General features: G+C 43.2%; 2 protein-coding genes across 3 annotated transcripts; both read right to left on the bottom strand.

Annotated features, from left to right (window-relative positions):
* Positions 1-365: 365 nt before the first annotated feature.
* BUB3 (BUB3 mitotic checkpoint protein) lies at positions 366-13799 on the bottom strand. 2 transcript variants are annotated; one of them, XM_074831476.1, is made up of 9 exons: positions 13715-13799; positions 13256-13420; positions 10873-11067; positions 9670-9739; positions 8132-8283; positions 4906-5064; positions 3300-3477; positions 2739-2955; positions 366-723 (listed from the first exon to the last, which is right to left on the bottom strand). In XM_074831476.1, exons 2-9 carry the CDS (start codon positions 13262-13264, stop codon positions 714-716), a joined length of 990 nt encoding a protein of 329 aa, XP_074687577.1. In that variant the 5' UTR covers positions 13265-13420; positions 13715-13799; the 3' UTR covers positions 366-713. The 2 variants fall into 2 exon arrangements, with proteins under 2 accessions (XP_074687577.1, XP_074687578.1); XM_074831477.1 differs by lacking the exon at positions 366-723 and having other exon boundaries at positions 2735-2955.
* A 1003-nt stretch (positions 13800-14802) lies between these two features.
* On the bottom strand, positions 14803-16835 carry HMX2 (H6 family homeobox 2). Its single transcript, XM_074830095.1, has 2 exons — positions 16559-16835; positions 14803-15894 (listed from the first exon to the last, which is right to left on the bottom strand). The coding sequence occupies exons 1-2, from the start codon at positions 16833-16835 to the stop codon at positions 15347-15349; spliced, it is 825 nt and encodes a 274-aa protein (XP_074686196.1). The 3' UTR covers positions 14803-15346.
* Between the last annotated feature and the right edge of the window lie 759 nt (positions 16836-17594).

The following is a 17594-nucleotide window of genomic DNA, read 5'->3' as shown; positions in this document are numbered from 1 at the left end:
TTCTCCCCTCTACCCTCAATTCTTCCCAAGCATCATTAATTTTAGGCTTTTATGCAGTATGTGCAAAAAACCAAAGTACCACATGTTCAAGTTCTTTCCTCCAGAAACAGTTAACGATTCTTCAGTAACAATCAAGTCACTGAGATAAACCTAATACAACTTTAGGCCTTCCAGCCCTGTGAAAACATTGCCTGGAGAGCCGAGGTCCCCAGGTAATGAAGAGATTCCCAGTTCAGCTCATTGGAAAAAGACAAATGGTTCAGAAATTTCCCATCAGGAAGATCTAGAACTCAAGAATTCTTGCAACTTAAAAGTTTTCATCTTAACATTTGTTTCACAAACAGTAAAGGCTGTTACACAACATATTTGTTTTCAAAAAACCTGTGGGTATTTATTGAACAATTATGAGACCACTGGAAGTTTTCATAATTAGATACTACAAAATGTCATAAGCTTTTATAAAGGTATATGCAAAGTTTTCTACAGGACTGAACTGATTTAGCTACAGACAGCAGACAAAGAAAACAGTTTCACTAACATTATAAGCAGGCAAGTAATGACAGATTAAGACATACTACAAACAAATATGTCTTAGTTAAAAACATCAGTACAAAGATTGTTCTTCTCACTTCTATTGTTTTAGTTTAGTCTTGTTAGGAACAGGTGGGCACCTCTTGCACAGAAGTAGTATCACCAGAAGTCTAAGCAGACCTCTAAGTAGACCTGAAATAAATAAATAAACTGTATTTCAGCAAGCAATATTTAATCATAAACAGGTAAAACATTCAACATTCTATAAAAACAGAAATGTGTAGAAAGGCTGCTTTCACTTGTATCAAGATGCAATATATAATAATGTAATGATCAAAAAGCTGATCTTACCAAATTTTTTATGTAATATGACACCATCTTGATGCATTTGAGAATGCATTGTGCAGAAATGCTAAGTGATTCAAATTAATATGCAAAAAGATCACTATGAAACAACTTAAGTCTTTTATCCTAAGTAACTTATTTTTAGAATAAACCAGAGATGACTCACCCTACTGTAACATTAAAATATACACATCATTCTTAGTGCCCTAAGGTTGGCACAAGCAACTTGTAAATGTCAGAAAAGCATATAAACCTTGTTAATGTTTTCAGAAATTCATTTAAAGATAGAAACAGGTCCAAAAAGATGCCTGTCTAAATGCATTGCAATTACGTTACAATTATTTTCCAAATACACAGATATGCTCTGTTTTTTCTCAGCTCATTACTGACTCAAACAATTTGCCCTTCTGGGATCAATTGTTTGCTAATAAATAATTGTTTACAGTCACAAAATGATATTAAGGAGTATTCTTATTAGTTTTCCTTCTACAGCCTAATAAGATTCAAAACTAGCTGATTCCCAAGAGTCTAACCTTAACCTTGCTGTGTTTAACAGCCCAGGAAATGATGAACCATCTGTTTCAGAAAATAATGGAGGGCGAAGAGGAAATATTGTTTAATTGTAGATTAACCTCCTCATACAGCAGAATGAAGCATCTACAGAATTAGCAACCATAACTAGCCATGAACAAAAATAACTGAAAGCAGCTCTTACTATTACAAGACAATAGCAGCAAGTATTCTTTTACCACCTTTTTTTTTAAACCCTCCCAAATGTATATAACAAGTACAACTTGATTTTGAAAAAAAGTTTGAATTATCATCTGATTTTTTTTTTTTTTTAACTTCAGAGCACCCCAGAAATATATACTGAAATAGTTCTGATTTTTCCAGGAGTACCAAAATTATTGTAAAACAAACATCTCCAAGTGAGAGATGGTGTATTTATTCTTCTGTAACTTCCACCTCACATCTCCACAGCGATAAAATGGCTGCTCTGAATCAATATACAAGTCACTAAGCAGGGGGCCAGTACTTGAGGTTTTAAACTCAAGAACTTTTATTCACTTATGTGTCTAATTTACATAACCACTTAGATACTAAATAACGGAGACAACTAGATAAAGTCTAAGACAGTTTGAGTACTAGAAAAAAAAACGGCCATGACAAACCACAGGAATTTGAAAATAAAAACAACTGGTCCTGTGCTAGCATAATAAAGAGTAGCGCAATTCTGCACTGTGATGGCAATTTTTCTATGTAACATTCATGTCAGAGCCAGCTTAACAGAAATCTTTTACCTCAATCCATCAGTTTGCCCCATTTTGACAGCAACAATGATAGAAAAGTGTGTTATCAGGGGGCTGCAGCAAACTCCAATACGCGGGAACTGAGAAAGCTTTTCCTTGATTTTACACAACCTTCCTAGAGCGGTGTCTAGATTCACTTCTGACTGTGACAGTTGGGTGTATACTCAGTGTGGAAAGATTTCATTAATTCTAAGTTTTAAATATCCAAACACAGTAACATTTACTCAAATAAATTTTTCTTGAATTCTTCACTTAATTCTTGAAGCAATGAGCTAGCAATAAGTCCACAGCTTCATATAATAGCACCTATTCAAAAAGGATAAGAGTTTGACATTCTTCTCCTACTAAACAACTAGGCACAATTTTATCCATCAGACGTCTATCAACCTACGGATATTGAAAGCTTGGGCAAACAAGATAAAATCAAAACCAACCCTACTGTCAAGCTGCACTATCTACTGGCATCAATAATGCTATTCATGAATTTAGGAAAATTAATAAATCTTGGGATGAATGCTCAGAAAGTCTCAAATACAGGTGAAGCATACTCACTTAGGTTTTGTTTCTGCATCTGTCACTTGGCGAATATAGATACCATCTTCAGGATGTTCAATGTCATCCATTTCATACATATATGAAGAAGCTATTGCAAGGGTAGTTCCATCATTGCTGAAGGCAAGTGATGCTATGCTTGTGGGATACCGATGGAACTGACACAGACGCTTTTTATTAAACGGATCCCAAATATTTACAAATCCATCAGAACCTCCTGAAAATTAATTTTTAAAAACTGATTGTAAATTATATTGGAGAGAAGAGCAAGACTGAAAAGATACAGCAAAGGGAAAAAGCTACCTGGAGTTACTTTGTCAGTAAAAACACAGGATTATACTGAGTTGCATAATTCAGTAAAGAGCACAATAACTATTTCCCAAAATCCCCATTAAAGCAATTAACTCTCACTGCATGAAATAATTTAAAAACCCTGCTCATCGCAAGAAATACAATTTAAAAGCTTAAAAAGTAAGGACATATGAAGTAAAGGCTGACCTGTTTAAATGAAAACTAAAGGGACTGATGCAAATGTTACAAAAACACGAGTATCCACTCTACCTGTAGCAAACGTGTTGTGGACATTATGGAAAGAAATAGCATTAACTGGATAAATCTGCTCAATGTTGTTTTCCTTCAAACGGTGACATTTGAACGCGTATTTCTTCTTCTGGATTTCTGGACTTGGATCCAAATATTCCACCGCAACACGACCTTCAATAGAACTTAAAACATAACCCTACCAAAAAAATTTGGAGATATGCATTTTAGAAGTTCACAACTGGAGAAGAGATTGCAATACAATTTCTCTTATACCCCTCTGAACTCAAATAAAAAACATAAAGAGTCTTAAATTGTGTACAACCAGAATTGTTTGTTACCACAGATCCACGGCATCATCAATAAAATCTGTTTCTAAGGAAATAGTAATGCAGGAAAAAACTTTCCGAGAGAGATTCTCATTGCACCATGGTTTTAAGCTGACAGTGAGAGTTTTAATTACCCCTGCAGGTCCAAATACAAGTTGATTTTGGGGAAAAAAATGTTAAGAGTAAAGAACCCCTTGTATTTGCCCACCTATCCCCCAGAGCCTAAATATGTGAAATATTAGAGATACTCACAGGACTATTCAGTTTCAGAATTACATTAAAATTAGTTCAGAGCTTTATACTAGCAACTAAATGCTCAAGTAGAAATAGTATTTTCAGTGAAACTTGATTATAAGTGGTGCCCACTTATCCAGTTAATTACAGTCCTGACTTAGAGCAATCTGAGATGCTTTTATTATAACTTCTGAGTTAAGCCCATAATAGATCTTTTCAGAAATAGGATTGTAATGATATCTAGCTATAGCAAGGTTCTTTAAAATCCATAATACAATGCTATCTGGAAGATCAGCTTGTTTTACTATAACTAGAACTGAAAATGGACAAAGTGTTCATGTCAGTTCAAGAACAAGTAACTAGGTCTCGCAATTCCTGTACTATCGCTACATAAACGGGAAAATTCCCTCCCAAATTAGTTTGTCAGAAAAAGCTAATCTTCTTGCTTTACTAGTGTATCTGAAATACCACAGATACACTACGTTAACCTACGTGGAACAGCTCTATAATCATCTAAATTGTACAATTCCCCCTAGATAATGGATCATGGGTTCTTGAGTGCATGACACGGACTCAGAGTTTAAAAAAAGAAAAATATATAAATGACATTCATCTAGTTCTAATCCTGTCCCTGTTCACAGTCTATTGAAGAACCCAGGGCTAAAACGCATAAAGGCTGCTGAGCAACCACCAATTCTGTCTTCCTCTTCTACTGCAACTTGGCGGGGGCAGGTTTGTTTTGGTTTTTAATTACATGTCAGCATTGTGATGCATTAAATAGGGTACTTCAAAAAAAGGAGACAAAACTGAGGAAAAAAATGAAAACATAATATGCTGGTAAGTCAGTGGCAAACATTTCTAAGCTGCACTATTAAAAAGAATTAACCTGGAACAAGAAGCCTCAACACCATTTCCCCACCGGCCCCCGGCCCGAGTTTGATTACGGAACTTCAAAGGCTGGAAGTTCTTTTAAAATGAAAGATGCAGAAAACTTGAAAAATAAACCACCGTTTTCCATTAAAGAATATTCAACAGAAAAGATAATTACTGCATGGTTCCCATACCTGTTTATTTGGAAATGCTCTGATACAGCGGGTCTGGTATTTCAGACTGGATTCTCTTCGCTGCTGAACATAACCCATGTTCCGCAAATCCCACACCAGCACTCTCCGACCCGCTGTCCCCACAATTAGTCTATCTCCAGACACAGAAAGCGTATAGACCTTTAAAAAAAAAAAATAGAACATTAGCCTGGATATCCATTGTTCTTTGTACAAAATAGAAGGTCAGCAAGACACAATAACAAAACAGGCAACAGCTACAATAGTCTGTAGCTATAGAATTCCCTTTAGCTTTAATTTATAACTCAAATTTAGTATAAACAGCAGTAGTGTGCAGGCAGTTAGTGATGACACTGATGTAGCATTTCAAAAGCTCACCCTTAATTCTGTACCCTAGCACACAGCTGAAAAAAAAATCAAGCCTAGCACAGTCCCATACTACATCTGATGTAGGGAAAAAAAAAAATTACTTATGCATATGCAGTTGTGAAATTCTAAATTTCAAGCACATTTTCTCAGTTCCTAGTCTCCAGATCTCAGTGATATCTAAATAATCTTCCACACGCGAGATTTCTTCCTTTTGCTGGTATTACCCATGTTCTAAACGCTACGCATGTACAGAGGTGTTTACACATAATTCAAAGGGGAAATCAGTATTATTCAAGTTTTCCTCAAAAATCATTTCAGGCATTAAATTTATTGGACATTTCAAGGCAAGAGGAAAAGTAACAGGGAGGGGAAATAGCATGGATATTGGAATTCATCTTTGCTTGGTAGGCATAGCTTGCATTCCCCACTATCAATTCATGATCCTGCAGTTTAGGCCTGCAATGCCACGTTACACGTTTTCTTCTCGGTTTTCCTCTATCTGGTAATCATGTGTTTTTCTTTTTAAACAGAATACTTCAAGTTGAGCTTTATGTTAATAAATGGAAATAAATTACCAAGAAATCATTACAAAAAACAGTACTTCATGTACTTTAACAGAACTAAGTGAAATTGAAGGAAGCAATATGCTTGGCATCATTAAAAGGGACTGTGGCTTGGAATTCCAACTCTACTCTAAAAATTGGCTGAGGTTCTAATCTTTGTTTATCAAATTTCTCATTAAAATATCCACCACATAAATCATTCTGTTTGCAACTATTACCATTATTAATCTGGAAATATGTTAAAAAAGAAAAAAGGTTCAGTCAAAGACTGTGCTATCAAATGAATTACAAGTTGTGGATACACACGCAAGATGGAATGCAGCTGATTATAGCTGTCCTGTCACGGAGCTGCTAACAACAGCAAGCCGTAAGAATGAGCTTTTTCAAAAGTGATATAATGCAGCTAAATACTTAGGAAACAGATATCGTATAAACCTCAGATCAAGAATCAAAAGTGTCAGAGATCTGGTATCCTGCCAGAAGGATTCAATTTACTTTTGGCACGTGCTTGTACGATTTCACTCAAGCACCCAGTTTCACTTTCTGGTTCTCTGGTAAAGCCCAATAAAGCTATTTGGTTCTGGTAAAACTGCACCGAAATAGCAGACAAAACAACTTCCCTCTTCATTTGCTATGAACATTTCTGAAGAAGTTACGCTTACAACAAGTTCATTTCTAATAAAAAAACTAAGCAGACAGGTGTGTATGTGTGTGCATATATATACACACATACAAAAAACTTCCTTTAACCAATCCACATGCATTCAGCATGCATTGTTGCTCTAAAATGTGATTATTGAACTTCCCTCTTAAGACAGAGGTCTAATGATGGGAAGTGTCTTAAATGTTCACATAGGAGTTGCCTAAAATTTCTGATTATCCCAATTGCCAAATCCCGCTTACATATAAAAAGGGCAAGAAAACTTTGAGCCAACAGCAGTTACACACCTTAACAAGACCGTTTTTCATATTTCCCTTCATTATTGATGTAAAAATTGATCCAACAATATTAACAAATATTATATAAAATGTGTTTGTATACATGTATGGAAACAAAGGTGTAAAGAACATTAAATATCTTAAATCTTCTTTACAAACTGATGTCACACCTGTATAGTAAGTATTCTTTCTACACCACACAATCATAAATCAAATGAAACCATTGTCATGCAGTTGAGTAGGTGTACACATTTATCAAAGACAGTATTAAAAAAATGACATAATGAACCTTGCTGAACCAATAAGCAGCTTGATTCACTGTGGCTGTCCATTATATGATATTCTGTCAGCAATTTATCACAGTTCTTTACATGCTACATACAACTATAAATCAAAACTAGAAATAATGCAATTACTTTATTCCGAACAAAGGTCTTCCCAGAAGTAGATTCAGCTATGTAGTAACAAAAGTAACAGCTATTTAGATGCAATAGGGAACGTAATGATGGCTCATAATTATGACTTGACAATACGATATGACAGAGCTAAATGAAATTTAGAACAGATACAGGCAAAAAAAACATTAATATGTAAAATTATCCTGCAACCCAGCCTGTTTTTAGGAGTCTATAAAAAAACAGAAATTACTGTTCTATAATTCTTTCAATGACACAACTGTAAGCAGTATAAAGATTAACACACCATATAACCATTAGAAAAAGCTTAAGACATTCCATTGTATATTATTTCTCTTGGTCTCTCATTAGCACAGAGGATTTTAGTATTAGGAGAATGTCTGAATTTACTAGGCATTAGTACAATGACAGGTAAATTACAATACAAGCAATTCTGTTCAATCTTTTCATACAAATGAAAAAACAAAGTATTATTTCAGGCAACGTAAATGGCCTCTTGCTATATCTCTATGCACATTTCAAAACAATCAGACTTTATGACTGCCAGGATCCAATATATCTAAAATCTTAACGTTTAAGGAAATCAATAGCACATATTAAAATTAAGCCAAGGACTATTAACAATTGGGTGAATTTCACATGCTGTTTTTGTTAGGTTTTCCTTCGTCAAGTTTGTTTTAAATTACAAGAATTTGGTCCACCACAAGTTCTAAGAATTAAGTTATGCTCTCCTACTGATGAAAGCTCAAAGCCTTAACCTAAAATCATAATATATTCCAAATATCAGTATTTTAAAACACAATATTTTCACAGCTTAAAAACTATTAAACATAACTTTTCAAAGTCAATTCAGTTCAAGACAGTGTCCTGGATGGTGATGTTTAACCAGTCACTCGATGTATTATTTAACATATCACCTGGAATACAGCATCCAGCACATACCTTTTCAGGTTGAGAGAAAGTTCCTGCATTACACGGAGTTCTGGGATCCCACAGTTTAACTGTTTGATCCCAGCTTCCAGTCACCATGACATTCACTTCTGGGCAATACTCAACACACCTGATCGGAGCATCATGAGCACCAACAAGGTTTTCTGTAAGAAAATACAATCTCTTTAACTTTACTGGCTCTACAAACAGTCAAAACGTGCTGAATAGTCTAAAAAAAGGACACACTACTGCAGTACAAACACTATTTTCTGATATTCCCTGTACTGATGTGCCAGGAGTCCCTTTAAGGACAGTTCAGTCTTCAGAAGCATCACTTTTAAATTTAACAATCCTGATCTTTTCAAAACTTATGTCTCCTGAGATTATGAAAGGAAGTTAAGAATTTTAGGCAGCCACAGAGAGATCTTCAGAGGTATTAAGAAGTGTTCAGCATCACATGGTATCACCACCTTTGATGCAGGCACTAATACAGAACGCGACTTGTATATATTAACATTACATATCCAGCTTGTATCTATTAACATTATGACAAAATGAATTCATATTACATATTAATAAAAAGTATTAACAAACACTTTTAGGAAGTCCTCTTTAACAGAATTATTTGACATTTTCATAACATTACTATGCACACAAGTTTGTCGAGCCTTGGCTATTGGCTGGTTCTAGTGACCACCTTTGTCTCAGGCTGAGATTCATTTTTCTCTAACACATATACAAACACACAAAAAAGTTAGACAAACTAGCTCTATGTTTTGCACCAGTGAGGCACTGGAACTGTTCCTTTCGAGCAATGTTTTGTTAGAAAAAAAAAAAAGTAGTATAAGGTCATGAAGTTTGACAAAGCAAAAGCTTTATATACATTCTGCCATACATGTGAAAGATCAGTCTAAATATGCTTAAACCACAAACCTTTGAAAAATAGCATGCTCAGTTTTAGTTCATCTTAGCTAATTCCCCCTAATTGAGACACAGTAGCCTATTGCAGAGCAGGATTATCATCAGAAATCCAATTCAAGGCATGCTACAAGCAGCTACCAAGCTTTCTGGCAAACTGCCAAATGCTTCCCTGCTTTTAGGTGGCACTTATTAGGGCCACTAGTTATTCTGCTAAAGGCACACACGATGTGAACCTCCGTCAGCGTGATGAGTATATAGCTATTTCCTTTCCTCCCATTTTCACCTTAAAATAATAAAAATGAAATACACATGTAAAATACATCAATGAATATTCATCACATGAAAAGTTTAAACCCTCAGTCCAGCAGCAACAGATTCTGCCCTTCTGTTAAAGATGTTATAGCACAATCTTAATTACACAGTAATTGAATCATTAGTGCCTCAGTGATCAGAAAGGGCTGCACAGCAAAGGAGCCTGCTGAGCACTGACAACTTAAATCAACAGAGGCTACTACTTAAAGCAAATATCCCCCTTCTAAAAAACTTGAAAGATATTCTGCTCACGTAAGTATATAAATCTGAAGTTTAGGCCAGTTGTTGAGACCACTTACAGAATTCAATCTGCTTACCTTGGTCCGTGTTTAGATCGTGCATTTTCAATTGCTGATCTAATCCTCCACTCCAGGCATGGGTAGGATCCTACAAAGCAAAAAATTTCACGTTATGACATGCATTAAGTTTCTCTGGCTGCTATACATTTAACCTTCTAGGCTCGTAACACAGGACTTGCTTTCAAGAGTTTGGGGAAGATGGGAATTAAGACACAAGGCTCAAGATCTGGCCCAGATCTAAACAGGCAGATGACAGAAGCTTTGCAAAATGTTTAAGAAAAGCGCTTTGAGCAATATGATTTTTGTTTAATTTAAAAGTAAAACTAAAAAGAAACAAAAGCAGTCAGAGGCTATATCAAATCAATTCTATAACAGCAAAACACATAACGCTTACTTTTAAATGACTGCCAACTTAAGCCAGTTACACTTAATTGAAGCGTATTCCCTCTAAAATTAATTTGGAAACTAGAAACTATTTGAGAAGTTGTGTGTTGACCCACAGTACGGTACCAGCTATGTAACAAAACACTCAGTGAAAAAAGCAAAAGCAGAATTAAAAATTTAAACTGATCTTTAAAACATTCAGTAAAACATCGACATCAAGTCACTGGAGGACATGCCAGAATACAGTGCAAAAAAAAGCAGCTAATTGAAACCTTCTATTTAAAAAAAAAAGTAAAACAAAAAAGTGGCACCAATAAACTTAAAACTATTCATATTTCAAATCAATTGCATTAGAAAAACAAAAATCACGTATCTGGTAAATGGCTCACTTGGAACACTGGAACAATGCCGTGTTTCCAAAACAACCCAGTATGAGAAGGTTAAAAAGAAAAGAATAATTGGCTATGGGCACTTATTGTGAATAATGACTTCTGGATGTATACTACCAGTACGACTCTTTGTAAGAAAGACACACACAATTTACCGTACCATTGCAGAAACAGAACAAACCAGCTCAAATTACTTTTGCCTACCACTTCTATCAGAAGTAAATTACTTGAGTGCCCTCACCCTTCACAGGAAATACTGATATTCAGGATTAGAACAGTGTTCATTAAAAGAAGAATCATTGGCAGAAGCTTGCTTTTTTTTTTTTTAAACCTAGAATTCAGGTGGATTTCACTATCCCTTTAATTTCAGTGACTGATAATTTCTAATGTACCTTGGGCACTATATGTCTATAAAATAATAATTACAAAAAACACTTCACACGCTTACATAAAAAGCACAGTCAAGGACAGCTCCTGAATGTTGATATTTGAGTCTCATGGTGTTGGCAGGAACATCATAGAGCCGGACAGTTGTGTCCCAGGATGAAACAAGCAGAAACTGAGATGTATTTGGACTAAACTTTACTGATGAAATACCATCATCTGGAGTTTGATTTAGTTTGAATTCGTTTGATCCCGTCATCTGAAAAGACAATAACACACAGATACAATTTTAGTTAATAACAAGAACATAAGTGTAGCAAGTTAGCTAGTTATCTGAGCCATCTTAAAGGTAGCTTAAAGTAGACCTGAGAAGTTTAATAGTTTATGCAGAAAAAGTTCAGATTTCTGACAAACTCTCTAAGATACTAATCGCTGTCCAAAACCTCAATAAATTCCTCCCCCTACAGAGAGCTTTTACATTTAAATATCAAATATAACATGGAATAATAATAAACTTTTTGTACTGTTTATTATTATTATTATTGATATTATCTATAAGCTTGGGTATTGTTACTTACAAATGTATTTTTGCCCACTCTGTGTGTGGCTGTATTTTTAAAAGTATTTATAAATTACTGTGAGCACCAAGAAGTTACTTTAAAAAACACAAACAAGCAGAAAGGAATCCGATTTGAAAACTCCAACAAAAAGTGTTGATTTGTTCCTGATTTGGTATGACTGTCATACTTCTGAGAATTGCAGCTGGATCATCTTTTAAACAGTTTCAGGCTCTCTGCAAGTTTCCAATCCTTAGGCTTCCATAAGAGCTATAAAATATTTCCAATGAAACAGTTTTAAGATTTTTTTTTTCCCCTCTTAAGAGTCTAAAGAAAGTCAGGTAAGAAAGGAAAGTTATGCGCTGTGGGGTACTGAAATGTAAAGCAAACATGTAAGTGTGACATGGCTAGAAAAAAAAAAATCAACAATTCAATGACAGATCAATGACTCTGAAGGCGACTGCAGCACTCACTTCACAGGCCTAGTTAGTTGTATATACAAAAATTCAAAGAAAGAGAGCAGAGGCTATGAACAGCAAATTTCAGCTGGGAAAACAGTGCAGACCTAACAAACACTCTGCAAGAAGAAACTCTTCGTTACATGTACACCAATAAAACCATCAAAACTTCAGAAAGCCTTAGCAGCACATTTCCTTTATGCTAAAGGGACAGAGAAATAAATTAGCACAGATTTTCTATAATACTATCACTCCTGAATTTGTATCTACAACTGCAGAGGTAAGATTCGACCTCTGAAAATAAATCAAGAGAGAATGAGTACATGAACTAGAACAAGGTTCAAGTTTAGTGCACAATTATTCTAGTTCAACACTTGTCAGTAACTAAATCATCAAGTTGTGTAATAATGTGAGCACTGCACATTCTTACACTAGAAAAAATTCTTAAGTGGGAGCTTTGGTAGGTATTCTGCAATACATCCTTCAAAAAAACAACCTACTATGCAAATACAAAGTGCTATTTCTGCTATTTAAACACGAAGCGGGGAAAAAACCTTTTAATAGTAAATTAAGCCATCTTCACCCCCTTTTTCAGCTCTGCTTTGGGCATACTTGGGCAAAAGACAGATAGGCTTGAGAATCTGCTAACACATATTTCTATGGGAATACTAGACAGAATTCAGCAGCACCTCCATCACATTTCAAACAATGAAATGTACCTCAGTGAGTATTTCAGGGGGATGTACAGAGACAGAAAATCTAAAGGAATTCAGAACAACTATGAAAATTAGACCAGACATGCTAATTGCCTTGTCTACTCATGGCAGAAAAACAGCACACGTGAGGGTTTGAGGTGCCTGGTACACCAGTTACTAGCCAGCCCAAAAGTAATTAACAAGCAGCACTCCAGGAAGAAAAGTTACTTACATCAGAAACCTAGAAGGATCTCCTAAAGCTATTTTTAATCCAGAAAAATGTAGAAAATATCAGAATTCAAATATATACTTCCCTTCACATATGTCACCAAAAAAAAAAAACAACCACGCAGAGCTCTGCACATTTTCACAAATGCAACTGCTTCACAACCGGCATTGCCAAACAACGGTAATTGTCGTGCCCACCTCAAACCACAAATTCCAGGTAAAATGTTCAAGCACCACAAGAGATAACTCATAAAGAAGACATTACAGGGAAGATGCATGCTGTTGAAACTGCAGTGCGACTTAACTACAGGGTGCATCTTTGCAATTCCATCACTCCCAAAAGCTCACCGTTACTGAACGGATAAATCGGGGCTTTTATAGATCCCCTTAACAGAGCACGCTCTATCACTTAGGTAGCCGGTAAGCGCTTCGCCAACAAAGCAGGCCGCTTTGCTGGAAGCGTCAGGACGGCCGGTCTGCATTTTTCGTTCAGAAGACATTAACAGTACCGTTTTCATAGTGCACGAGTTCTTCTCGCTGCTCCACGCAACGCCAAGGAAAAACTTTCTTCCTGCAGCAGCGGCGGATTATGGAAGCCCCGAGGCGCCAGAGGCACGGTCGTTCTCGCAGTCCAGTCCCGGAGGAGCACGTCGGGATGAGGGAGATGCTGCCGGCTGCGGCGGGAAGGGAAAACAGTGAGAGAAGGGTCCGAGAACCGCGGGAGGGCCGAGGCTCCAGCACCCACGGCCCCACCGGGGAAGGGACGCGAAACGGGGGGGCGCCCCGGTGAGGCGGCGGGAAAGGCCGCGGCGCCCGACGCGGCTGAGGGGAGACGGCCGCCAGCCCGAGGCGCCCGCTCGCGCCGAGGCGCTGCCCCGCCACGCAGGCCCAGCCGCACTACGGAGACCTCCGCAGCCCCCTCCCCCGAGCCCCGGCGGGGAGCCCGACCCGGCCCGGCCCGGCCTCACCTCCGCGCTCCGCCCGCGCCTCACGGCCTTGCCGACAACCGCCACCGCCGCCCGTCCGCGCGCGCACGCACGCGCACCAGCCCTCGCCCCGCCCCCTCACGCCGCGCCGCCTCGCTATTGGCCGGTTCGAAAAGGCGGAACGGTGCGTCCCGGCGTACCCCGCGCGCCCACCACCCCCGGCGTGATGCCGCAGGGTATGCCGGGATGTGGAGTCCGCCGGCCCCGGCGAGGCTGCGGGGACGCGGCGGAGGGCGGGGGGGGAGCGGCCTCTCCCCGTCGCTCCCGTTATCGTCAGCGGCTGCTAACGGGGGTTCCCGGGTGGGGGTGGCGTCGCGGCCCCCCGGGGGAGCTACACGGGTCCCAGCCAGGCCGTAGCGCCAGGCCCGTGTCGCGGGAGTAGGCACGGCTACTGCTGGGCGTTCGTAGCGTTAACGGGCAAACCCGAAATACGAATTATTCCCCCTAAAAAAAGAGTCCGAAAGGCGGTGTCCCCGCCGGCAGCGGGGCTGAGCTCACCCCGGCCTGCCGCTATCGCCGGGCAAGGGCAGCACTGGGCTGAAAACCGGGGTCTCCGTGTTAACGTAACCGGCTGTGAGGCGCTGGGGGAGCCTTTTCCTTCCCACACACTGAAAATCACCTTATTTGCCCCTTCGCATCTTTTATTTCTCTCTCTTTTTTTTTTTTTTTTTTTTTTACGTTACTCCGTGACGGCACCCTCGTTATTCCCGCTGTAAACATCCCCCCGTGCTCGGTACCAGCGGTCCCCCCGGAGCCGGTTGTCGCTGTTTAAATACCACTTGGTGCGGGATTTACTTTTTTTTGTCTGTGAACGATCGACTCCGTCCTCCGTGGGGAGGCACCCGTGGGTGCCCCGGGGCGGGGAGAGGAGCCGCCGAGCGCCGGGGTGGGTCACCGGGAGCTGCGAGCCCGCTGCCTGTCACCGCGGCTTTTAGCAAAATACGCCGCAAACCAGAAAAACGGGCCCCGTTTCCGAAACCGCTTCTGAACGTTTGAGAAAAGCCCTTCTTCATCTTCCAGCCAAGCGCAGGGGACCGAGCCCCCGCCGGTCCCGCGGGACCACGGGCAGGCCCGCCTGGGATTCCCTGCAGGAAACGAGATAACGAGCAGGAGGCAGGAAAAAAAAAGAACAACAAAAAAAAATTCTCGGTGTTACATCTCGTTTTCGTTCTCCCGTGTATCGGTCCCAGGCTCTTCCCGCAGCGGCGGCTCCCCACCATGCCCGGCCCGGCTGCGGGGCACCCCCCGGTCCCGGGGTACCCCTCCGGGCAGGGACCCAGGACCACGCGATCGAGCTGGCAAATTTACAAACGAGGCTTAAAACGGTTTATTTTCTTTCTTTCTTTCTTTAAAAATATTTACAGATCTGAAATAACGCTTTTTTTAATTTTTTTTTTTTTTCAAGTGGCAGGATAGCAGGAGGGGACGGCGGGGGGGGTGGGGGTGTCCCCGGCGCCCCGGGCTCTCCGTTTGCCCGTCCTTCCCATCAGTCTCGTTCCTCTGTCCCCGCCGCGGAGGCGGGCCGAGATCCCGCACGGAGCCCCCGCGGCGGCCCCGCTCCCGGTCCCGGTCCCGGCCCCGACGGGGCGGCCGCGGGGAGGGGAGTGCGGCGGCTCAGTAGTCGATCTTGTTGTAGAGGTTGTAGAGCGGTAAGGCCGAGAGGTTGCTGCCGGGGTAGTAGAGAGGGGCAGGGAAGGCGATGGACCGGGGCACCGGCACTCGGAGGAGGGAATTGTCTCTGAACACCAGCGGCATCCCCACCAGAGTCTGCGCCGAGGCGTGGGCCATGTTGGCCGCCTCCAGCTCGGCCGAGAGCTGCCGTTTCCACTTGTTCCTGCGGTTTTGGAACCAGGTTTTCACCTGGGTCTCGGTGAGCTGCAGGCTGGAGGCCAGGCAGGCCCGCTCCGAGCTGCTCAGGTACCGCTTCATGTCGAAGGTGGATTCCAGCTGATAGACCTGGCTGCGGCTGAACACCGTGCGCGTCTTCTTCTTGGCGGCCCCGGCCTGCCGGTCCCCGCCGTCGCGCTGCCGGTCCCCGCAGGAGGGCGAGGGTGGTCCCAGCGGCTTCTCCTTCTCCTCTTTACAGTCCTGCTGGGGGGGCGAGAGGAAAGGCCCCCGCTCCCCGCTGCCCGCCGCCGCCGCTCCGCTCCCCTTGGCGCTGCCTGTAACAGAGGGACAGAGCGGGGGTCGCACGGCGACCGGCACCCCCGACGGCCGAACCCCCCCTCCCGCCACCGCCCCGGTTGGGGGAAGCACCGAGGCGAACCCCCGGGCAAGCACCCGCCGCCTCAACCACAACCGACGCCGGGAGAAGCCATCCCCTTCTGGGCTGTCCCTGTCCCTCCATCCCACGGACGGACAGACGGACATGTGCATGTCTCGGTGAAGGCAGCCGAGTGCCAGGCTAGGGGTGCTTCCCTTTCCGAGCCGGCAGATTTTGCTTTAGAGCATCGCATTTCACAGACCGTTTAGTCAGAATTCAGGCTAAAAAATAAACAGCTTTCTTCCCCTTGCTGTAAATAAGCAGAATCTAAGAAAACGAGCGTTATCCCTCGCGTCGCGCCCCTTCGGGAGAATCAACCCCGGGTGGGGTGGGAAGGGGGAAAAAAAAAAAAAACAACCAAACAAGTCACCCTGGTTTTGACCAAGACCCTTCCTCCCCCCGTCAGCCACGGACGGCGCAAATACGCTGCGCCCCGAAAGCAGGCGGGGGTGCCACACGCCCCCCCCCCCCCCCCACCGGCGGGGGCCGGGCCGGGCCCGAGCCCTCCGCGGCCCTTCCCGGCGGGCCCCGTCCGCCCCGTCCAGTCCGGTCCCGGTACTCACCGAGACAGGTGAAGGTGAGGGGTTGGTGTTTGTGGCACGGTTCGGCGGAGCCCCGAGCTTCGGGGCAAAAGCAGCCGCGGTGCTTCCAGCTCTCCTCCGGTTCCTCGTCCTCCGAGGAGAGGGAGAGGGTCCGGCCGCGGGCGGGCCAGGCTGCAGCCCTGCCGCCGGCCTCCCGGGGGGGCTCGGTGCTGCCGCTGCCCAGGATGGACTGGATGGTGAAACTGGAGATGGGAGCAGCCGCCGGACAGCACTTGCTCGGGTCTTCTTTGCTGCTCATCCTGGGTTCATAAGAAAGCAGAGGAGGGAAGCTCTCGCTTTAGAGGCGCTCGGGGGGCCGGGGTGTGCGGGAGGAGGGGGGCAGGGAGCCTGCGGTCAGCCGGCGGGGGGTTTGTTTTGGGGGGTGTTTTCGGCGTGTCGCTGCCGGCTCTCCCCACGCCTGCCCAGGCGGACTGCATGCTCCTTCCCCCGCGTCCCTATTGATCTGCGGGCGGCGGGCGGCGGGGCTTCATTTGCATGGAGGTGGCCTCCGCCGCGCCAATCACGGCGGCGGCGGCCACGGAAAGTTTGGAAACCCGCGGGCTCCGGGGAGGATGGGGAGAGAGAGGGGGGGGCCGGCCGCCGCCGTTGGCAGGCACCGAGGTCGGGGCGAGCCCCCACGGGGTCCTCACCGCGGTCCCCGGGGCTCCAGGGGTTCCTGTGACCCCCGCGCCCCCGGGGGAGGGATGCTGAGCGCCCGCCGTGCCTCCTCTCCCTCCTCCGCCTCGAGTGGGTGAGAGGGACGTGGGCTGAATGTCATATGCGGGCGGGGGGTGGGTGTTGGGATAAACATCTTGTGCGTATCCGGGGATCTTTACCCGTTAGGGGAGGGGGGAGAAACTGTTACGGTGTGTTGCCTGCTCGGCAGCGCTGGGAAAACCTTGGAGAAAGCGGGTTTTGCGCTGCAGCCGGTAACAAATGTCTCACGAAATGCCTGCTGCGTTTTCTTCCCCGGGTCTGCCAGCTGGGGGGAGCGGGGAGGGAGGGGCCGTCCTCCCGC

This window comes from Strix aluco, chromosome 7, assembly GCF_031877795.1.
Source record: "Strix aluco isolate bStrAlu1 chromosome 7, bStrAlu1.hap1, whole genome shotgun sequence".
Classification (NCBI taxonomy): Eukaryota; Metazoa; Chordata; class Aves; order Strigiformes; family Strigidae; genus Strix; species Strix aluco.
The sequence above is the reverse complement of the archived record's forward strand: the minus strand, read 5'-3'. Positions and strand labels throughout refer to the sequence as shown.